Here is a 24,909-nt window from a genome sequence, read left to right as displayed (position 1 = left end):
GTGGATAAGGATCATTAATGAAGATAATCTAACACTGTATATTGACGTATTATTATTTTGTTGGGTAAGGGTTATTAATAAAGATTGCTATATAAAGATTGTCATATTACTATTTTAGCAAATTTCTCATATTTACCATATTATAAATTATTACCTGAAGAAAAATATATTATGGCATGGTGTGTGGTCGCTATCCGTGATGGTTTATGTGTAAATATTTTCTAATGGATAATAATGCATTACTTGAATTATTTTTTATTAATTGAAATACAAAGTGCGATAAGGTGATTATATGCATTGTTGAGAAATTACTGAGTCATTCAATATGTGAGTGTCCTAGCTAATTGTATTATATACGGAAAAAATATTATTATAAATTAAATGCCAAAAAAAGTGACTGAAAATGATCGTTTTTAATGTAACGAAGCAAAATCAATGATCATTATGAGTTTCTTTCATTAGTATAGTAGTAAACTAGCAATGGAATGGTCAACTTTTATATATCTAGTTGGGTATCAATTATTGATCATATATAGTGTGATAAATGGTGGGTCCAGGTGGGGTTACGTGGGTCAATTGACCTCATAATCAGTTAATGAGTGTCGGAAAATTAAGTTAAATTTGGTATTAGGAGCTGTCATCGATTTACTGTATAAGAGTTTTGCCTTGAGTATTTGAAGTTGAGGTTTATTTTCGTTATTCTTCTGTCATTTATTGTCAATGATGATTCTCCTACTGAATTTGCGTATAATACCGGCTAGGACGTTAATAAGTAGTATTAGCTATACACGATTCTACGAGTTCCGTTTTTAATGGTTACCTAGAGTTTTCAATACCAACTTGTTATAGAGTGCATTGTTTTTTTTTTTATCTAAAATAAAAACAAAAAAATAATATAAAGCCGTGAACGTTTTAGAAAGAGTTAATGGTCCCAAATGATTTTCCCATCTATGACCATTTTATTCCTATTTTTGAAGTACTTTCATTTATAATTGACGTCATTTTAATCGTGTATGACCGACAAACTACTTTGGAAAAAATATGCGAAAAAATTGGTAATACCATCAAGTTGTAGTTGCATAAAGAAATTTAGCCATTTTAAAGTAATTTTTATTTGTTTATGAAAATGACAATAACTGATTAAATATAGTACTTTCTCCATCCTCGAAATATGTGTCATATTATAGATAACACATATTTTAATAAATAGTTAGGAAAATATATGTCATATTAAACAAAAATACATGGAGTGTGAACACTACTGCCATAAATAAAACTAAGAATATTTTTGTGGACAAATAACACAGAAAATCGTGTCCATTTTTTCTAGTTGTGTGAATTTTAATGATCATTATACGCTTCACAATAATATACAACTATTATTATAAACAATATCATTATACGTAAATATATTTACCATAGTGGAGCACTATAGGCACTTTTCACCAACATTAAGTACTTCTTTATTATTTTTTTAATTGCAATTATAGGATTTTGATCTATAAAAACTAGATTTAAATACAGAAATACAGAACAATATCATACTTTGGGTATTGTTAGGTCATAGTTAATTTATTTTTAGGTTATTCTAACAAAGCATGACCTAAAATGATCTTAAAATGACATTAAACTCAAATCTTATAATATGACCTAAAACTGCTTAATTATGACCTTTTGTGTTTTTGATTAATTATTGATCATTAGATCATCTAATTCTAGAGATAAGATTTGGGTTATATTTATGGATTTAAATGCATTTCTAGATTTAATTATTGATATTATACATAAATTAATTACAAATAGTATTTTTATTATAAGAAAACTACATGATTAAAATTTTAAAAAAAAACTAACTAATGGCAAAAACTTGGGTGCGTCTCTATTAATTAAATCAAATCATAATTTACATTTAAAATTAGTTAGATCTTTTAGGTAAAAAAAAAATTCAAACTATCAGTCAATCTGAAAGTGGTGTGGTTTTAACAATAATGAATCAGCAACGATTTATAAAAAAAAAAACAAAAAAAAACAATAATAATAAAACAAAATAGCTTCCAAACAAATCATAGTGATTTGCTTATTTCAACCTCGTTTAAGGTAACGACAAGCAAAATCTGGCTGTATTATTAAAATTGAAGTGTTTAAGACGATGTTTTGAATTTAAAATTTTGGAAAATTTATTTTAATATGTGGGATAAGTACTTGATGAGATTATAGCTTTAGGGATAAGATTTTTGGGCTTGGATTATAGAGTTAAATACGAAAAATGCCACTGGTTGGTATGTGAGCATGATTGGTGGATACAGACAGGATTATGATTAGGATTGAATTGAATTCTTTATTAAACCAATCCCATGTTTAGAATAATAAAAAAGTTATTTTTCAAAGGAGCTGTGGTTATTTTATCAATGAAACTCCGCAAAAAGAGCAAAAAAGGGACTAATAATTTAGGGGGATTGTGACTTGTGACAAATCTCGAGATTATCGAAATTAATTAGTTGATTAATTTTGTTATAGATCACAAAGATCAATATTTATAAATCAAAATGCATTTATTTCTATCATTATCACTATATTATTTAAGTATTGAGTCTTAATCATCCAGTGAATAATATTTATAAAATTAAATTTTAGTATTAAATATGATGGACAATTTTAAGTTTAATTACTTTGCTCACGAGATCATATATATGTTGTCAACGGTATTTTCAAAATTCTTCACTTTTTAAATACCAATTGCACGGTTGGAAAAAATTGACTAATCGTGTTATTTTATATGTATAGATTAAATTATTATATAGAAATATTAAGGGTGTCCAATATCTTGCAAACTTTCGGGGAGAGTTTCTAAAAATTAGCATTATATGGTAAATTTCTGAATTTCCTTAAATTAAGATATTAGTGTGTTAAAATTTTGAATTAGAGATTGAAGATTTATAGGGATAAAATAAAATACTAGTATACTTATATAAAAAATTTAACAACAACACCCATCTATATTTATTAACATTGTCATGGTTTTTGTATTTTCAAGAGTGGGCCGATTCACTATAAAACTCGGCCCATATAAAGAATTGTCATTATCTTCAAATGCTAGTAGAGGAGTATATTTAAATTCTTTTAACTTTTTTCATTATTTTTCTGAAACATAATAAAAAATACTATCTAATTTAATAGTAAGATATGTATGAAATAAGATTCTGACATGAATTTTGGATTCTGGCTTATTTTTTGAGTTATTTTTTAGGTTAAGGAATTCAATTTTGACTTTTTGCTAAGGAAATGAGTTTTTTCTTATGACTTAGGAAATGAGGTACTATGACTTTTGATTTAGGGAAAAAGATGCAACTTCTGACTTAGAAAGTGAGTTATACACTTCTTACTTAGGGAAAAATTGTGAAATAAGATTTATCAAAGTAGTTTTTGACTTATGACATAAGAAAACGAGATCCAAATTTTGGATTAGAAAACAAGTGGTGATTTATAGATCAGTGCACCTCTCAATTGTGGCGGATCTATGTCAGACAAAGGGTACAATGTATCCCTGTTAAAAAAAATCATTCGCTCTAGTCGAATCTTTATATAGACTTTTAAACTTCTTTGTTGGAAATATTTTTGGAATATTTGCTCGTTGTTGTTCAGATAGAGCCTTGATGAATCGAGAAAAAACGAAAACATTCATTAGTGAAAATGAAAAATATACTTTTTAAAACTTTGAAGAACAAAAAATGTCATATTCATGTCGAACTAGGCACTCGTGATTTCAAGGTGAGCTGTAGTAGATAATTTTAAGTAATACTCTCTCCGTCCCAATAAATATGAAACATTTGGTTGTCGGCCCGAAATTTTATGCAGTGTTATTTTATGAGTTAATGAAAAAAGAGCAAAAGAAGAGAGTTGAAAAAATAGAGAGAATATTATTTCTATTTTAAGAAATGTTTCACTTTTAGTGGGATAATTCAAAGAAAAACATTTTATTGCTAATAAGACAGAAGGAAGGAGTAGTAGTATTGATTGATCTAACATTTTCTGAATTAAGTTAGTTAGCTAGGGATTGTGATTTTTTCAATAAACAAAATCATCATTAAACGTCACGCACTCTCCTCCCCATTTCCATGCCGGTTTGAATTATTTAAATCCAAAAGTCCAACTCACTTGTTATTGCTCTTTAATTGTAGGGTATATTTAAAGTAAGATCGTAATTAATAACAATAATTGTATTCTTCTAAAGAATTAACCTCACACGAAATCGACGTCTGACATTAAGCATTTAGTATTACTGCCGACACCCACAAACCAATAATATATCAATGTACAAATTTTATTATTTTATTGGAATTGGGTGACAAATAAGTTAATAAACCAATGATTACCAACATGAGCGTACTTAGGTTTTGAAATATGAATACAAGTTAATTAGATTTAATTTAACTACCATAAAACTCGATCCCTTTGTTTAATTGTTTAGACATTGGCAATTTTGTAATGGTAGTGATTGTGAACACACTCAAATTTGTTACAAAATCAAAATTCATAAAATATAAAAGCCCAATAATATGAATAGTACTAGTATGCGACAATTATGTCACTATTTTTAAACTGTGACAAATTATTAAAACAACACTTTAATATTGATAATGATGTTGTGTCTGTTGTGTGGTTAATTTGCATTTTTTTATTGTTTTGGTTTGAGCTTATATTGTAGCCATTTTTTATAGATAAAAATATACTCCTCCGTCCCCTATTAAGAGTCACACTTTTCCATTTCGGTCCGTTCCCAATTAAGAGTCACACTTCATTTTTACCATAAATAGTAAGTAGGTCCCACATTCCACTAATTCAATTCACTCACATTTTATTATAAAACAATATAAAAAAATGGGTCTCACATTCCACTAACTTTTTCAACCAACTTTTCTTTACATTTCTTAAAACCTGTGTCCGGTCAAAGAGTGACTCCTAATAGGGGCGGAGGGAGTAATTGTGATGAAATTTTGTGTAGCTATAAAATTGAATAGTGATTTATCACACCCCAATCTCTTTGACAAATATTCTAAATCCGCACATATAAATAAACATCGAATATCATAATCACTTTCCCATCCATATGCATATGCCACTCTATTCCATTTATTATTCTGTGACAAATTAAGTTTGGTATAGCCCGAGATTTCTCTATGATAATTGGACTCATAGGTCCCTCTGTATTTGACCCGAAGGGTCCCTTTATAATTGGACACATATGTCCCTCTGTAATTGACCCGAAGGTCCCTCTATATTTGGACTCATATGTCCCTCTGTAATTGGACTCATAGGTCCCTTTGTAATTGACCCGAAGGTCTCTTTACATTTGGACTCATAGGTCCCTCTGTATTTCAGATCCAGAGCAAAATTGTCACAAATCCTCTTTAGTCACATGATTCATGTACTTTCACTATCAAACATATCCATTGTACTAATCTCGTATCCATATCATATTCCACCAATTATTATTCTATGACATATCAAGCCTGGTATCTACTCGGGATTCCTCTATGACACGAATGTCCCTCTGTAATTGGACTCATAGGTCCCTCTAATTTTAAATCCAGAGCAAGACCGTCACGGATCCTCTTTAATCATATGATTCACATACTTTCAACACCATAAAAAAACATATCATTTCGATCAACTAGATATCCTGATTATATTCAATCAAATAATTTCAATGCGGTATATAAATATATCATTTGCACTAATCATATATCCATCATCTAATACAAATATTCATTCCAATTTAAGACATAGAAATCAACCATATAGCACACATAAAATTAAAAATAATTTATGCACACCTGATAATCAACATATAATCTAATCGAACTCCTGATTCCATCACCTGATTTACAACTCACAATCATATGCTCAAACCATGAATTTTTATTTCTTTATGGATTCCATATTTTCTTCACTTTGTCAACTTTCGTTCGTCTTTCCCTTCCCCCTTTCTATATTTTTCTCTCTATCTCTTTTTTATATATGGAGGTAGTGTCTGCTGAGCTTAGTCCCACGTGTACTATCATATTTCTATGTGCACAAATAATATACTATGTAGGCTAAAGTTTGATCTAATTCAAAAATTCTCATAAATTGTGTCCCATATATGTACAAATAATATAATATAGTATATAATAGAAAGAAGAGTACTATTACGTACATTACATTAAAATAATACTAGTAACGAATAAAATCACTATACTTATGTAATCTAAATCCTCATACACGCATACTTATATAAGCGCAAACAACTAAATTCAAGTAATTAATTAAAACGCTATTTTGGCATTAATCATTTATTTTCCATAATGCAAATGACAATATAAAATATAATGGCAATAAAATATGTAAGAATAATGCATGTTTTTTTGGGTCAGGGAGGTCACATGATTAAAGATTTACCACTATCTCTAATACTCCTATTATTTTATTTTTAATGTATATATAATTGCTTGTCATACAACATTGAAATATGGACAGAGTATAATTATCTCATTAAAAAATTCTTGTGATTTACACGTGTATAAGTATGTAAATATTGTGTATATACTACCTAATTTGCCGGAGAATTTCACGTGGTGAAAAAGGGGCGATTTGCAAGTCAATAATTCATCTTAAAGTAATTAAAAAAATGTCACACTTATTATGCATGTGTGAATGCTTCCTTAGTTTGGCCTACAATATTAAATTAATGGATCATGACTTTTTAACTCCAACGATTGCCACTTTATCGCTTTCTTATTAAAAACGTGGGTTATTTGTCAAATCTTTGATGATCGGATTTCGGATCAATTTTTTGTCAAATTCATCCACAAGCTGTAGTTTAATTGAATACAAATTAAAGCCAATCCAGAAATTTAAATCTTGTGAAAGATATAAATCAAAACTAATCCGAAAAGAATTTACTACAATCCAAACCAAACCAAAAGATTTGAATAAAATATTTTATACTACTATTTAAAAATACATAGGGCATGTTAGGGTGTCATCACCCCTTAAAATAACATCATACCATCATTCATAGCCAATTATTTGTACACATGGACGAATAATAAGCTGCCACGTGGCAAAAAAAAATCTGAAAAAAGACGTTCAGTAATTTGCTGGTCTTTATCCGGCAATTTTTCTTGTCCTATTAGAAATGGGCCACTCACCCCTTAAAAGGCCTCATAAGGGGGAGGATTATTCACACTTATATAGAAGAGATAGGATCATCACCAAGCCGATGTGGGATAAGATATTAGAATTTTAACACGCCCCCTCACGTGTGGGCCGGAATGACACATCGGACTTCCATCACGTGGGTAGGCAAGAGAAGAGATAAAGAGATAAACCATCATCGACTTGGGCCCCGCTCCGATACCATATTAGAAATGGGTCACTCACCCCTTAAAAGGCCTCATAAGGGGAGGATTATCCACACTTATATAGAAGAGATAAGATCATCACCAAGCCGATGTGGGACAAGATATTAGAATTTTAACACGCCCCCTCACGTGTGGGCCGGAATGACACATCGGACAAGATATCAGAACGGACCCAAGTCGATCGATGATGGTTCTCTTATCTCTAGCATTGCCTACCCACGTGATGGAAGACCGATGTCCTTTCCGGCCCACACGTGAGGGGGCGTGTTAAAACTCTCTAAATTCTGTCCCACATCGACTTGGTGATGATCCAATCTAATCTATATAAGGTTGGATAACCCTCCCCCTTATGAGGCCTTTTAAGGGGTGAGTGACCCATTTCTAATATGGTATCGAGCGGGCCCAAGTCGATGATGGTTTTCTTTTATCTCTTATCTACCTCACGAGTGGAAGACCGATGTCCTTTCCGGCCCACATCGATGATGGTTCTCTTATCTCTAGCATTGCCTACCCACGTGATGGAAGACCGATGTCCTTTCCGGCCCACACGTGAGGGGGCGTGTTAAATTCTCTAAATTCTGTCCCACATCGACTTGGATAATCCTCCCCCTTATGAGGCCTTTTTAAGGGGTGAGTGACCCATTTCTAATATGTCCATCAATATCCGACACACTATACAACAATCTATAGATTGCTTGTGTAGTGTTTGTAATATTGCTGTGTAGCGTTTATAATATTGCTGTATAAGTAGTGGCACGATGTCACTTTAAGAGTGGTTGTCATTTTAACATAAACCTAGATTCATAATTATTATATATATACTGGGTTATAATGCATTTTCCTTATTTTTTTAGTTTTAAAACACTAATCTGAACCGAACGGGAAACTCAAATTTTGATGAATAAAAAATTAAAAATATTCAAATCAAATTAAATATATTAATTTAGTTTGGATTACGAATATTTCATCTACTCAAAACATAAAAATTGTTTTAATGGGCAATTTCGTGAATGTTCAAACAAATGTCGAGTTCCAATACACACTGCCCTAAAAATGCAAATTAACAAACAAATCAAAATTGTTGAAGAATGAAATATTTGACCAATTGTGGTGCATTTAGAATTACATTACCGATTTTACGTATACATACCAAAATATGACAGCCTGCAACACACACATAATGTGACTGAATATAAGTAAAATAATGGACTATAGATTTTGCCGACAATTTTGATAGAAAAAATTACTAGGAAAAAATGTCAATTATTGACACGAAATGATTATTCGTTGCGAAGATGAGACCAATATATATATAAGGTAAAGTTTATCTGAATAAAGATAAGATTAAATTCAATATCTTTCGCTGAAGAGAAAATTAAGTGACACGACTTAATTACGAGTTTACGACCCATTTTTATAACATTATATGTTTCAACCCCATTTTGAAAACTTTATAGTTCCTCTTAATTTATTTAGTGCATCGATTGATTTCTAAAATAATTAAATAAATACCAAATCATGTGGATGTGACAAAAGTAGAAAGTGGAAGTTAAATAATACTCCCTCCGTCCCCTATAATTTATCATCATTTGATCCGACACAGATTTTAAGAAATGTAATAGAAAGTGGGTTGAAAAAGTTGGTGGCAGGTGAGTTCTATTTTTATATATTAATTTTATAATAAAATGTGAGTGAGAATGAGTTAGTGAAATATGAGGTCTACTACAAAAAATGATAAAAGTGAAAGATGACAAATTTTTAGAGACAGACGAAAAAGGAAACGGGTGATAAATTTTGAAGGATATTTATAATTTTGGTGAACGAAGAAATATCAATTCTCGATTAAATGGACAACTTTTGATCAAATTAAAATATGCTTAGTTTATTCTATCAAGAATCTAAAGTTTTATTAGGTGTATAACAATAAGCATATTTTAAAAATTTTATATGATATTATTGTATTTATAATAAAGACTCAATACAATCTTTCATGTTGGGATCAAATTATTTTATCTTTAGTCCCAATATTTTTCAATTCCCTTAATAATATATGTGGTCATCGGAAAAAGCCAAATATCACGTGGTTAATATTCTCAACTCATAACTTTGTCGTATATAATTAATTACAAAAACCAAAAAAGAAGATAAAGAGAAGCAAGCTGCCAAAAAGTGAGGGAAAATAACAGTAGATCAAAATCGAAATAATTGAAAATAGAAAAATATATAGCAAAAAAAGAAATTAATAGTAATACTTTAATTGAGAGACAAAACGATAAGTTGTTGTCGGTCGTTAGAATGTCCGATTATCAAAATATAAATGTTCACTTTTTACATGGTTGTTAGAGGTCCTATTTGTATTAAAATCCCAACAGTTTTTTTTCTTCTTTCGGAAAGTTTTTTGTTGGTGAATTTGCATGTTTCTTGACTTCCACTTTTAACATGTGTATCGTCCGACGGTCTTTAATGTGAACGATACAAATTTTAATATGATAGAATACGAGAAAAAAGAAAATTAAAGTATTGTTAGTTGAAGCTGAATACTACTCCTTCACTGCATTCAAGAAAAAGAGAGAATACTCAATGAATCATGTTGTCGAAAATGGAAAACGACTGATTTTTGTGGCATATTAAAATGAAAAGGCAAGACTATCGGGCGTGGATGGAAGGAGTGTAATAGATTTTGAAATAACAATCTTATTCGTGCATATGACTCTACTTGATACGTTTTCGATTTTTGAGATGTCTCACACTCAACTTGAAGCATATCCTAAAATAAAAACACTACTTGTTCTAATCATATAATCTTTTTCATACTATACAAAATTTTATGACAAACAGAAAAACTGAATGAAATAGAATGAGACGGAAAGAGTACTATAAACGTCTAAAAAACTTACTATAAACTAGTAATTGAGTTTCATGATTTATCTCAAGTTGGTACATCTTTTTCAGTTTTCATGGTTTCGATTTAGTAAATGGCCTCTCTTAATCAAATTGAACGTGACTGCAATAATATGTAAGTATATACATTCTAGAAGGTAGTGAGTGAGCTATAATGAAAAAATAATTTGGTAGGAAGTGGTAGGTTTCACCCACTTCACTATTGCCAAAATTATAAGCTATCACCAATACTCATAATTCAATATATATACTTGTATGTGTCGTAGCAATAGTATTTCCCACTTAAATAATTGAGACATATAGTTAGATCTTCATTTCTCTGTCCACCTATTACTAAGGGACCCTCACTTCAAACACAATAAGGTTAAGGTCCTTAAGCAAGCCACCCCTCTTATTAACATTTTATGAATATAGTAAAATGTTCATTATGATACTAAACTTTCACAAAATAATAGTACTACATGTTCAAGAATTAAGGATTAAGACTAAAGGCATGCTCGGATGAGGGCGTCATATGCTTTGGTTAACACTGATCGAAGCAAGCACTTGCCTGGAAACCTGTGCGAATCTAGTAAGCACATAGGAGGGGTATTTGCCCCACCTCAAATTTTCTACTCCGTATGTATATTGTTGTTTATAAAATTTATTTCTTTTAGTTCTTTACTAAATGTCCCTCCTTAAATTCTTAAATTTTCATCATATGTAAATTTGCCCTTCCCCACAAATATATGGCTCCGCCCGGGCTGAAAATGGTCGGGTTGGAGCCATTTACATACGTGGGTCCGACCTAGCTATAGCCATTACCGACTATTGTGCATACATGCTAAGTTCTAATAGAATTAAGGCCTAATTGGTCATTTACGATATTATTACTACATGAACCACTTCATAGACGACAAAAATAATCATACTATTATTTGATACAATCCAAAAAAAATCACAATTTTCATTTGAATGTGAAAGGCAAATATAAAAAAGGGATCAACTTTTCTACATTAGTAAGATGTTTTCGCCCCACACTCCCACTCCCACTAATTGAGGTTGCAAATCATCGTGAAAGAAAATGGATCAACTTTATTTTATTATTATATAAAAAAAGTTAAATCCATAATTCTAAATCTAGCCGTATTAAACTGTAATCACTTGGAGTATTTCTCAATCTAAATAAGTTAAAACATTAACTAGAAGCAAGAATCAAACATTGACTAGATAACAAGCAACAAAATAAAAATAAAGTAAATAAATCGAAAACTCAAATAAAGTTAGAATATTGTATATACCTTAAATAATTTAAAATATCTACGGTTACCAAAATGAACTAATTATGCACCACCCATTATATATAGTCCATTCATTAAATACAAAGACAAAACCGCTAAAAAATCATTTTAATTTTCACTTAAAATTAAAACTTTGATGCGTTATAACAGAGAAGCATACAAATGAAAAAACACTTGGCTTAAAGCTAAGTGACTAAGTCCATCCTCATAATTAGTTGGAAATAATAATTAATTTGATCATTAAATAAGTAAATTTTCCAAACTAAAATTTCATACTAAGCCCGTAACTGCGATTATCTCTAAAATCGTAGTATAATTATTAATTGTACCCATAAAGGAATTTAATACGGATTCATTAAATAAATAAATAAATGAATAAATCATAAATTTCGATTAAACTGTGAACAGATCTATGAATATTCAGTTAATTTCAAAGTTTGACCAAATTTTATGGCTGCCAAATAGAAAAAGTTATATATGAATGGGGTGGAGAGTGATTAATTGTTAACTCATCATTTAATGGTAAATTATAACTAATTTAAGGCTATAGGATTTTAGAAAACGTGTGGTCTACAATTTGCCATGTGTAATTTTCATTTTTATTAATTAAATTGTAAAAGATAAAAAAAACTCAAAATTAGGATTTTGGATGAAAATGTCAATATAGTGTTTCGAAAATATAAACACAATGCTTCGAGAATGTGAACACAATTTAGGATTGACATTGTATATGCTTTATATTGACATATTATCTTAGCTGCATTGACATTAACCTGTGTACGAAAAATACGAAAATTCTAGATTTTTTTTTCAAATTTTGACGTCGGAACATATGCATGTAGTATATCGTTGGAATCCTTATAAAATTATCTTTAATTTGATATATGTTATATGAATTTAAAGTATTAGGATTTCTTTTAAAAGTTAGTTATAACTAACTTAACATTAATACCCCTATTGATATTTTTTGGAATTAATCATATGGCCTTATTGACGTTTTTTGTTGATCGTATTGATATTTCGTGGTTGATGATCTAGGCCTTTAATTTGAATATCTAATAGCTATTATTGAGTTGTAGTTAGCAATTAAGCATTGAGTTAACAATATAACACTCCCCTGAATGTGGTAGTGATAAAATACGAACTTATACAGTATATTGTACAAACTCAAAACTGCTCAATACAGCTTCAACACAATTTCAATACAATATCAATATAGTGTAAAATTTCAAGATTTTAATGTCAATATAGTATCAACACAATATCAACTTAGCATCAATCATCGATTACCGTTGAAATTCTGTTGACATTTTTCTGTTGATGCTAGTTTGTGATCTGTTGACATTTTTCAATGATCCAGATCATAGTTTTGAGTTTGTACAATATTTGGAGTTTTCATTTGATCATGTCCCTATATTAATGAATATATTAATTACGTCATAATTATATCTATACTAATACGGATTAAGATAAAAGAATATAATTAATGGATTATAAATTAATTTTATTAATAGAATATCCATCAATGGCTCGGCTTATTCCCCAATCTGTTTCAGGCGTATTTATACACATCTCTCTCTCTCCAAAACTTCCATCTTCGCCTCTCTTTCTCTCTCTAGATTGTGTCGGTGTCGGTGTCGGTGTCAGATCTCCCCCCACACCAGCTGCTACAGCATAAAGGTTTCCTTCAGATCCACACATTCGGGCGCTCTTTTGCATTGTGCAAAAGCCCAATTCTGTATATAAATAACATCGGAGGGTTTTCGAATCATGGGAGGTTTTGTTGCGGAGGAGATGTTGTTTCCTGTCGCTTTTGCTCGTCTATGATTGCGGGCGAGGAGGCGGAGGAAGACGAGAGAGGAGAAGCGGTGCGTTTTATGATCGATCGCTCTCTCTTTGTCTTCAACGATAATTCGAAGCGTACGAGGTGGGACTGCTCCTTCGCCGTCCGTAGCCGCGGCCGATGGGGCAAATGCGGCTGAATGTGTGCTGAATCGTTTCCGATTGAGGTCTGGAGGAACGTCAATTGAATTGAATTGAATTGAATTGAATTGAATTTTATTTATTCATTCAATTCGTTGTTTCGTGAGTGCTGTTGGAAATTCTTCTTCGGGGGGAGATTTGAGTTTTATCGGCAATGCAGCCTGATCAGCGCAAGAAAGTAAGCTCCTTTATTGTTTACCTGGATGAAATTTGAGAATTAGTGGAGATGTTTATTGATTTGTATTAGAATTTGTATGTTATTGGTTATTGGATTTCCCAATTTATCAGTGGTAATGTTGTAAAATTGATTAGTAGGCAGTGTCTTTCCATTCTTATTAATTTTTTCTTCTGTATCATTGAATAATTGATTTTGTATGTCTATTGATGGAGGTCTCTGATGGATTGACTCAATCATCTGTCTTATGTGATAGATCTCTCTGTTTGGACATTTTTGTTCATAGAAAAATTAGTATTGTTCCTACTTTTAGTTAGGGATAAAACATTCTTTTTTCCAAAAGTAACAATTTGTCTGATTCTTACTGATTAAACAATTTAACAGATACTAAGCTCTTCATCCACTAGGTGCAGTGTTCTTATTTATGTGATTTGTTGACTGGTATATTTCCAATACCATACTATAATTGGAACTTTTACAGTGCAACAATAACGTAGGATCAGTTTTGACCTATTGCACAATATTACATTCTTAATAAACTAAAGTTTGAACAGTAAGCTTAACTTAATGGTCATTGTGTTGCAATGGACTAACATACTTTCTATTTTGTGCAACAGGGTTCGGCGGAATTGGAATTCTTCTCTGAATATGGTGATGCAAGCAGGTTTAAGATCCAGGAGATCGTAGGTAAAGGCAGCTATGGTGTTGTTTGCTCAGCGGTCGATACTCATACAGGTGAAAAAGTGGCAATAAAGAAAATACATGATATCTTTGAACACCTTTCTGATGCTGCTAGAATACTTCGGGAGATAAAGCTTTTGAGGCTGCTCAGACACCCAGATATTGTTGCAATAAAGCACATTATGCTTCCACCTTCAAGGAGAGAATTCAAAGATATATATGTTGTTTTTGAACTCATGGAATCAGATTTACATCAAGTCATTAAGGCTAATGATGACTTGACACGGGAACATCATCAGTTTTTCCTATATCAATTGCTCCGTGCTCTAAAATATATTCACACTGGTAAATCTTTTGCAACTTTCTCTCTCTCATTCCTCTTTGTTTCATAGTATAAGAAATTTACAAATTTCATTGCTAATTGCCATATCTGGTTGTTACTAAGAACCACTTACTGGATACCTAATTCAATCTTAATTTACTGCCTAAAGTTAGATGGTTGTTGAGAAAATGGTTACTTTGTCTCCTGCTATGTGTCTTGACTTGTTGTTCATATGATGGAAAGATGTTTGCTGTCATGTCATACTGAATGGTTAATTGGTTAGTGTTTAATAGTGAGTTAAGGTCAATTTACTGTTTATATTTTTTTTTGCAGCCAATGTATATCATCGAGATTTGAAACCGAAGAATATTCTGGCAAATGCCAACTGTAAACTAAAAATATGTGATTTTGGATTGGCTAGAGTAGCATTCAACGACACACCTACAACAATATTTTGGACGGTATAAAATATCTCAAAGAGAATTTGCTGTGTTATTGAATTTTCACTATTTATCCATTTCTGATTTTTGTTCCGTGTTAAACACAGGACTATGTTGCTACAAGATGGTATAGAGCTCCGGAATTATGTGGCTCATTTTACTCTAAGGTTATTTTATAGCCTTTTGACAATCTTTGTTGATGAGAATTTCATAATGGTTTGCTAAGTGATGTCTTATAACAACAAATAGTGGTCGTTATCACAGAGCTGTTTGCTTTTATTTATTTGAAGTTTGAAATCAGGCAATTTAGCCTATGTTTTTGCATTCATCAGTGCAGTTTGTTCCCAAAGGTTATTTTTCTAAGAAATATCTCTCTCCATTCAATGACCCACCTTTTTTTATGAAGAGGGCTTAGTTTCGATCAGCACCATTACGTTTAGTAAAAAAAATATTGATGTTTAAAACTCCATGTTTATTCAGTATACTCCAGCAATTGACATATGGAGCATTGGCTGCATTTTTGCTGAGGTTGTAACGGGGAAGCCACTTTTCCCTGGGAAGAATGTTGTTCACCAGCTGGATATGATAACCGACCTTCTTGGAACACCTTCTATGGATACCATTTCTCTCGTATGCATTACTCTTCCTTTTCATCATCAACTGTACCTTCAAAATATTTTGATTTCCTTAAATCAGACCTACTCCTGATATTCTTTTTTCTTCTATTCTTTTGTTAGGTTCGGAATGAAAAGGCTAGAAGGTATCTTACAAGCATGCGAAAGAAGCAGCCAGTTCCTTTTGCTCAGAAGTTTCCAAATGCTGATCCTTTGGCTCTTCGGCTCTTGGAGAGGCTGCTTGCTTTTGATCCAAAGGATCGTCCAACTGCTGAACAGGTTTGCTATAACCTATCTATGTTTTTGCTTCAGTTGGTAGTTTTTTGAATGTTTAGGATTTTAATTTGGTTAGATTCCTTCCTTTGTTACTGGGACCTTTTGTGCGTGCAAGTTTACTTATATTCTTTTTACACTTTCTCACATGATGATATTGTTGAAGCAAAAGGTTGTATGAATAAACTCTTTTTCTTTAGGGCATTAATCATCATTGATTTTTGTTTTTTTTTCTTTTCTTTAAATTACTGTTTATGAACTTGCAGGCACTAGCTGATCCTTATTTCAAGGGATTGGCTAAGGCTGAGAGAGAACCATCCTGTCAACCAATCTCTAAAATGGAATTTGAGTTTGAGAGGCGAAGGGTGACAAAGGAAGATGTAAGAGAGTTAATATATCGGGAGATACTGGAGTACCATCCTCAGCTGCGGAAGGATTATATCAATGGAATCGAAAGAACTAATTTTCTTTATCCTAGGTGAGTTATTTTGATGCTGTGCCTTATTTTGTTTGACTCCACTAGATTTGCTAAATTGGACATGTCTCTTGTGCAGTGCACTCGATCACTTTAAAAATCAATTTGCTCATTTGGAAGGAAGTGCTGGTAAAAGTGGACCAGTGATTCCACTTGAAAGAAAGCATGCTTCCCTTCCTAGGTATATATGCAAGCCTATCCCTTTTTTTAGTTCTTAGTTTGAGTTATGGTTACTGCCTTCTCGGGTTGCCTTCATTATAACGGTATAGTAGATACTCACACACACACACGCACATATGTATAGCATACTACATGAATGCTATCCTCGTGTTATGTGACTAAGGTCTGTTAGAATTCCCATACGACACTCACTATGACACCACTTCGGCTAGTTCTCATATTAGTGCTCGCATACAATGGTACAGGTCTACTACCATTGCAAATTCCACTAGAGTACCTCCGAAAGAGCAGCCAGCTGTTGCAAATGCAAGGGATCGGCATAACTCTGAAGAATCAGGCAGCAAAAACTCGAGAGATTCTGAAGGGCCTTACAATAGTTTGTCAAGACCCTTACATCCACCACAGAGGATCGCACAAGGTACTTTCCTGATTAGAATGTTAATCCTACGAACTGTTATGCTTGTTTCCTATGTGAAAGTCTCACTTCCTACATTTAACACATACGATGCACAGCTAAACCAGGCAAAGTTGTTGGTCCGGTGTTGGCGTATGAGAATCCAAATGGCGCCAAAGACTTTTACGATCCTAGAACGCTTGTCAGACACACCGCACTCCCCCACCAGGGTGTCCCCTCGTCTCATCCCAGTAGGAACAACACAGGGAGGATGGAGAGACCGATGGGTGAGACCGGGAGAGACTATCCTACAAATACAAAACAAGCAATGAACTGCGGCATAGCTGCCAAGTTAGCCCCTGCAGACGTAAGTCACGTGACAATAGACATCGATACCCATCCATATTTTACGAGCCGAGCAGGGGCCACAAAGGTGGACCGTTCCGATGACAGGGTCATCGTGGACACAAATCTGCTGCATGCCAAAGCTCAGTATGGTGGGCTTGGAGTCGGTGCAGCAGCATCGGCTAAAGTGGCTGTTCACAGAAAAGTATCGGTGATGCAGTATGGCGTGGCGCGGATGTATTAGCCGAAGGTCTTGTGTAAATCTCAGGTCTGTGCATAAAAAAATGGTAGTAGTGTTGGCAGCAATCTTTCTGCAACTCTTGGCTTTGGATGGTTAGGTCTGGTTAGATGTGAAAAGCTCTTTTTATTCCTTTTTTGTCATGTGAGTAATAAATACTAAATAGTATGATGATAGTTACAATTTCACATCTCAATTCTTGGCAAACTCTCTCTAATAAATACAGTATTATTTTTTTGTCAATTTTATTACATTGGGATGTTATTTATTTATATCAATGCCATGGCACTCAATTAGTTAATTTGATGCAATAATATAATTTTTTTAAATGCCGCATATGAATTTATTTAAAAATGATGACGTGGCATAACTAACCCTTCTAAGCCAGCTAGCATATAAATACTGAAATTAAATGTAATCAAACATGCAAATTGAATGATGAACTTCTTCGTGAATTTCATCTAAACCCTCTACTCTCGAAGCAGTTTCTACTTTCTACTCGATCGGAATCTCGATCGCCGTTACAGATCCGGTGAACTGACGTCGGCGTTGCAGAATAGGTACACCTGCTTCCTCATCTTCCAATTTCAGCCAGCGCAATTTTCACATGAAGCGGTTATTGAAAATATGGAAAATTCGTTTATAAATGTACTCTGTTTGGCTGCGTAGAAACATGAACTTCTGATTCGTTGTTAAGTTAGATGTGGAATTCATTTGGTTTATGCTCGCACATTTGTGTTAATGCTCATGATTTGGCAGCGGAATACTGCGAGTGCGATTCTTCTTTGAATGTATGTTTCGTTGTTATTCATCGTTTCAATATTGATTCATCGAGCGAGTAAATCGAACTATCGAAGAGAGGTGTTGTGTCAAGTATGAAAAATTCCTTTAGTTTTTTGGTTATTTTGCTCTTTACTGCCATACTTTTTGCATTCTGTTTGGCAGCGTAGAAACATAAACTTCAATGCTCATTTGTATAGATGCTTCTTGATTAGTTTCTTTGATGTTCTGCTTTAATTGTTGTTTCTAGAGAAGTATTTAATTCATTACTACTTAATATTTTCTCCTTCGATGCTAATTTGTATTGATGTTTCTGGATTAGTTTCTTAAATCTTTGATGTTTTGCTTTAATTGATGTTTCCAGCGAAGTATTTAATTTATTAACAGTTTCTTCTTTGAATGCTTAATTTGTATTGATGTTTCTTGGTTAGTTTCTTTGATGTTCTGCTTTAATTGTTGTTTCCAGCGAAGTATTTGGTTTATTAATCTATTCTCCTTTCAATGCTAATTTTTATTCATGTTCTTGATTAGTTTCTTTGATGTTCTACGTTAATTAATGTTTTCTCCTTTCTTTGTTGCTTTAATTTTGGTTGTTTTAGGGATCAAAATGTCTGACGAAACACCGATCAACACAGCTCAGGTGGTTGAAACTGCTGGGGATGACGATTCGCCAAAACTCTTAGTTCATCAAAAGATTAGTGATCTTCAGAGTGAAAATGCGAGGATTACTCAGCAAAATGAAGATTACAGGAAGGAGATTGATGAACTGGAGGAGGTGGTTCAAAAAGCTGACGAGTTGACGAGATTATCCGAAGACTTGAAGAGGCGTTTGGGAGAGCTGGAGAGGGATGTTGTAGACTTACTTAGGGGTCAAGCAGAGTTGGAGAGGGGAAAAAGAGACTTTATGAAGAATTGGGAGGAAATTGAAGAGATGGACAAGGCGACCCATGCTGAGCTCAATGCCAAGACTATAGAGATACACTTGCTGCGGGCTTATATTCGGAAACTGGAGGCAGATGCAATCAGTTTGAGGTGTGAATTGGACGAGAAGGAGGAGGAGATTCAGAGCATGAAGAGGGAACTGGCAGTGGTTTTGGAACGCAATAAGGCTCTGAAGAAGTCAATGGGAGGTTTGGAGGAGATGGCTGAGCAACTTAAAGATAAAATCAGTGCCCTTGAGATTGGTTTGGCCGATAAGAAAAAAGTGATCACCGAGCCTGAAGCGAAAGAAAAGAAGATAGCATAGAGTTTTATATGATGATGGTAGTTTGAAGGAGAAGAACAGGTTGGTTGCTGTTGCCTCAAGAAAACTCATATTCAAGCACTCTTAGATGCTCTGTTGTTGGGAGCCTTTTGATTCTGTGTTTGCGGAGTTCGGTATATCAGTTTTATGTGTTCATACTATGCTTGATGAAACTTCTAGTGTCTAATGTCTTGAAATGAACTATTTGATCTATATCCCATTTTGCCTATATTCTACCAAGTCTTTAAATTTGAAATATTATTACATTTGGGAAAAAGTATTGCACTTTACTTGCTAATAGTGTGTTTCTTGTTTCATGGTGTTTCTGTGATGGGAAGTAAATCACCTTTTGTGAGAGATGAATATTTAGAGAGGAATACCAAATATGAATATTTAGATAGCAAAGTGTATAAATGCTTCTACTTGGGTTGATTATGCATCATTTGTGCCATACAATTTGCTTTTTTCATAGGGTTTGATTATGCATTATTTTATGCCATACATTTTGCTTTTTCATAGGGTTTGATTATGCATCATATCTTCCCGTATTAATGCCACGCTTTGTAAAACTATAATATGACCAAATAGTGTTACTACTATTTTGTGACGTTATCAACTTCCAACTAAAACAAAATTTCAAAATTATAAGAGTTCAAAACTTGTAGCGTTTACTGTTCACAAAAGTTACGCAAAATTGCAATAATTTGAAAACCATAAATTCAGCAAAACGACTGACTGACAAATTTAAATGAGTTGTTTACTATATCAATATATAAAAAAACTTCTAGCTATTTACTTGTAATGTACGATATTCATTTGATCATTTCTATCAATACACATACATGTTACATGCATATAAATACACTCAATTAGATAATTTCCGCAATATTATGATTTTTTACATAAAAAACAGAGGCTGTGTTTTGATCATATCAAGAAGAGAGTCAACATATAGCGATAACGCATAGTAATTTAGGAACAATAATCTTTTCCCTTTTGCAAATAAATACTCCCTCCGTTTCGGATAATTCATCCCACTTTGACCGGGTACGAGCTTTAAGAAATGTAATGAAAAGTGAGTTGAAAAAGTTAGTGGAATGTGGATCCTGCTTTTATATATTAGTTTATAATAAAATGTGAGTAGTAATGAATTAGTGGAATATGAGGTCCACTACCGAAAATGATAAAAAGTGAAATGTGACAAATTATATTGGACGGGTCGAAATGGAAAATTGAGATAAATTATTCCGGGATAGAGGGAGTAATGTTTTTCTTTTGTATTTTGAGACCATCAATTGCATAGTACTATTTGATTATCATTTTCATTTTTGAATATAGTACTATTTCATATATTAATATAGTATTAAAATTTAATATACAAATTGAAAAAATAAGTGGAATATGATTACAATACATTAATCTTATGCTCCCTTCGTCCCTGATTAAGAGTCACATTGGTCCATTTTGGTTCGTCCCCAATTAAGAGCCACACTTCATTTTTACCATAAATGGTAAGTAGGTCCCACATTCCACTAACTCAGTTCACTCACATTTTATTATAAAGCCTCCCACATTCCACTAACTTTTTCAACCAACTTTTCTTTACATTTCTTAAAACTCGTGACCAGTCAACGTGTGACTCTTAATTGAGGACGGAGGGAGTAATTAAATGTAAGTGAAACAAATTAATAGAGCATAAAAAATTTATGGGGTATTTATTTTAATAAAAACAAAATACTAGTTTTTTATTATTGGAACACTAATATGATTAAAATAAATGAGACTTTGATGACCGATAATGATGCAATCTGTATTTAATTTAATAAAAACATATGGTTTTTTAACTGACGATTTGAAAAGCGCATCATTGCCTTTTCGCACGTGCCAAGCATAATTCAGTCAATTTGGTTTCAAAATAAATATTTTCCGATAAAATCTCAAACCCTAATTTCTCTGAAACATTTCCAACTCTTCCGCAAGAATAGGTATGCGTGCTTCCTTGCTCTTCCAATTTCATCGCAATTCTCAGAATTGAATAAATTATAGCAAAAATTGGAAGTTCCTTTGTTTTTTTGTTGTTATTTTGTTCTTCACTGCGATCCTTTTTGTACTCTGTTTTGCTGTATAGAAACATAAATTTCTGATTGTTGTTGTTAAGTTCGATGATGAATTCATTTGTTTTTTAGTTAGTTTGTTGAAGTTCTGCTTTACTTGTTGTTTATTTGATTTGATTTATTCATATTTTTTCCTTTTTTGTTGGTTAATTTTTGGGGTTTTAGGAATTATAAATGGCTGATGAAACAGTTGTCAACGGAGAATTTTCTGATGTTAAGTCGGTGGAAATTACTGAGGGTGATGATTCTTCAAAGATTTTAAGTCTAACTCAGAAAATCAGTGATCTCGAGCGTGAAAATGGGAAAATTATCCAGCAAAATGAGGATTACAGGCAGAAAATCGATGAGCTGAAGGCATCGATTGAAGAATTGAGCGGCGAGATTGCGGAGGGTAAGAAAGAGTTGGAGGAATTGCGATCCGAGAATAGGGCGTTGGGGGCAGTGGCAGCTCGAGCAGCGGATCTGGAAGGGGAGGTGTCGAGGCTGCAGCATGATTTGGTGTCTGCGATGAGTGACCTGCAGGAGTCGAATGCGGAAATCTCCAACTTGAAGAGGGATTTGGAGGGGGTGATGGAGAGGGAGAAGGCGAAGGATGTTGAGTTGGATGCTGTGGGGAAGGAGAGGGACTTGCTGCTGGCTAAGGTTCGGAAGCTGGAGGAAGAGGAAGTCAGTTTCAGGGGTGAATCGGAGGGGAAGGAGAAGGAGATTCGGGTCTTGAAAAAGGATCTTGAGGAGTTGGAAGTGGTTTTGGAAAGCAATAAGGTTCTGGAGAAGCTGAGGGCCGGTTTGGAGAAGACGGTTGAGCAGCTGTCGGGGAAGATCAGCGCACTAGAGACTAGTTTGGACGATAAGCAGAAGGTGATCACCGGGTTTGAAGCGAAGGAGAGAGCGGTTGCGGAGAGCTTTTTCAATGGCGATGCTTTGCTTCACGCTGAAACGAGGGATGGCTTCAAGGAAAAGAACTGGCTGGTGGTCGGAGGTCTGGCCGTTGCTGCGGCTGCTGTTGTGGGGGTGGCGTGCTACACACGTGCCTCGAGAAAACACTGAGTTGAAGAACACGCGTAGATGCTCTGTTGCTGGAAGCAGTTAGAGGCTAGGATGATTTGAATATGAATCTACCCCAAATTGATGATGAGGATGAGTTTCAATTTTGATTTTGTGTTGATGGAGCTTTGTTATATGCTACTACTATCAGTTTTATGTGTTTTGGTTTGATTTGTTGTGGAATAATGCTTGATGAAACTGCATCTATCAAGTGTTAGTTTCTATATTCCCACTTTGACTGTATTGTATGAAGTCTTGAAATTTGGAATATTGTTACATTTTAGAAAAAGTTTTTCACTTCACTTGAGTTTGATTATGCATTATGCCTATTACATTGATATTGATGTTATATTGCACCTGTTGTCTCTAGCTTAAATAGATGGATTCTTTAAATGTTCATATCTCTGTTTTGATTTGGCATGGTTGTAGTATTTGAGTGAGGACACGGGATGGGAGTCGTTAGCTGTCGTATATTTTGGGGGTGTTCGGTTACTCTAGACTAACTCTTTTCAAAAGAAAAATAAATGTTTCATTTAGTTATTATATCCACCATATTAGGCCAAATGCTGCATATCACTACGAAAAAGGTGGAGTTTATTGACGGATCGGCTGTGAAATCACCTACGGAGAATTTTCTAGACGAGCGTTGGTGCGATACTTGGCACCAAAGTTCCCATAATGCTAGGCCAAATGCTGCATATCACTACGAAAAAAGTGGAGTTTATCGACGTATCTGCGGTAAAATCACCAACGGATAACTTTCAAGACGGGCGTTGGCGCGATATTTGGCGCCAAAGTTCCCATAATACTACATGTAACAGAATATAAGCATATGTTGTTGGTAGGAGGGAATGAAGCAATTGGTCCGGAAATTGAAATGCATTTTAAATATTTATAATTTATTACAAAGTTGCCATAATATATGGGATTTGTAAGAAACGAAATTATAGCTCCGATTATTCGAAGACTCAGTGTTCATCAAATTATTGATATGTAGCATAATGTTGAAACAAAATAATTAAGACAATATACTTTACTACTAAATCATAGCAAAGCTGTAATAATATGTAATCCATTATTACTAATATTCAACATATATAATATATGAGATACAGTTCTAAATGTGGGTGGGTGTATTGAATCTGAATATGCAAACTCTTGCAAATAAGTGAATCAGATTAAGGAAAATATAATAATAATAAAACGAATATTTGTTGGTTCCGAAGTATAATGAAGTCAATATATTATTAAGATTATTGCTGTGACATCAATTATAGGCATAAATAGTCCATTATAATGTGAAATTTAAATAATTTTCATACTAAACTCTAGGAATCATGAACTATTATGGACCATATATTATATGACAATGTGTCATCCATGTGAACACCATAACAGTAGTGAGAAATTCTTTCTACTTGTAAAGAAGTTTTGATACTTACAATAGGATATTCCATAAGATTATAGGATTATTTTATCATAAGTTATTATTTCACATTTCGATTTTATTAGTGCACCTACATGTGCAATGATAATTCTATTACTGACAGGTTATAGTTACGAATTGACATAATAATATAATTTTGTGCAAAAGTTGCAACTTGCAAGCAGAGTCATTATGGAGATGACAAAACATATCCTTAATTATGTTTCAATGTATATTAAAGCTATGCAATACTGATCATACAAGCTTATATTATAAAGATCTTAAGAATGGGTTTTGGCTTGATAATAATTATTGGTAAAAATATAGGTGTAGGTGAACAATTATTCTTGAGAATTAATGTAGGAATCATTAACACTACATATAACTTGACTAATCATACTAATTGGAGACTCTGAATCCTTTTGTTCATGATTAGATTAATGTTTATTTTACCATCTTGTTTGATTGTTCTTTTTCTCAAAATCATGGCCCGGCGACACTGTATCTCGATCTGTCTTCACAGTGCCAAGATTACACCGTGTCTCACGATTACATTTTGGCTAATTTAATCTTAGATAAAATATATCTTGTCTCATCT

General features: G+C 33.1%; 3 protein-coding genes across 4 annotated transcripts; all 3 read left to right on the top strand.

Annotated features, from left to right (window-relative positions):
* Positions 1-13,168: 13,168 nt before the first annotated feature.
* On the top strand, positions 13,169-17,947 carry LOC125188720 (mitogen-activated protein kinase 20-like). The gene is made up of 10 exons (XM_048085736.1): positions 13,169-13,745; positions 14,360-14,768; positions 15,079-15,206; positions 15,293-15,352; positions 15,666-15,815; positions 15,923-16,078; positions 16,339-16,550; positions 16,627-16,728; positions 16,973-17,145; positions 17,241-17,947. Exons 1-10 carry the CDS (start codon positions 13,722-13,724, stop codon positions 17,708-17,710), a joined length of 1,884 nt encoding a protein of 627 aa, XP_047941693.1. The 5' UTR covers positions 13,169-13,721; the 3' UTR covers positions 17,711-17,947.
* A 78-nt stretch (positions 17,948-18,025) lies between these two features.
* On the top strand, positions 18,026-19,993 carry LOC125188723 (peroxisomal and mitochondrial division factor 2-like). 2 transcript variants are annotated; one of them, XM_048085738.1, is made up of 2 exons: positions 18,026-18,264; positions 19,084-19,993. In XM_048085738.1, the coding sequence occupies exon 2, from the start codon at positions 19,092-19,094 to the stop codon at positions 19,728-19,730; it is 639 nt and encodes a 212-aa protein (XP_047941695.1). In that variant the 5' UTR covers positions 18,026-18,264; positions 19,084-19,091; the 3' UTR covers positions 19,731-19,993. The 2 variants fall into 2 exon arrangements, with proteins under 2 accessions (XP_047941695.1, XP_047941696.1); XM_048085739.1 differs by lacking the exon at positions 18,026-18,264 and adding an exon at positions 18,354-18,577.
* A 1,595-nt stretch (positions 19,994-21,588) lies between these two features.
* LOC125188722 (peroxisomal and mitochondrial division factor 2-like) lies at positions 21,589-23,187 on the top strand. The gene is made up of 2 exons (XM_048085737.1): positions 21,589-21,712; positions 22,007-23,187. Exon 2 carries the CDS (start codon positions 22,016-22,018, stop codon positions 22,886-22,888), a length of 873 nt encoding a protein of 290 aa, XP_047941694.1. The 5' UTR covers positions 21,589-21,712; positions 22,007-22,015; the 3' UTR covers positions 22,889-23,187.
* The last annotated feature ends 1,722 nt before the right edge of the window (positions 23,188-24,909 follow it).

This window comes from Salvia hispanica, chromosome 5, assembly GCF_023119035.1.
Source record: "Salvia hispanica cultivar TCC Black 2014 chromosome 5, UniMelb_Shisp_WGS_1.0, whole genome shotgun sequence".
Taxonomy (NCBI): domain Eukaryota; kingdom Viridiplantae; phylum Streptophyta; class Magnoliopsida; order Lamiales; family Lamiaceae; genus Salvia; species Salvia hispanica.
The sequence above is the reverse complement of the archived record's forward strand: the minus strand, read 5'-3'. Positions and strand labels throughout refer to the sequence as shown.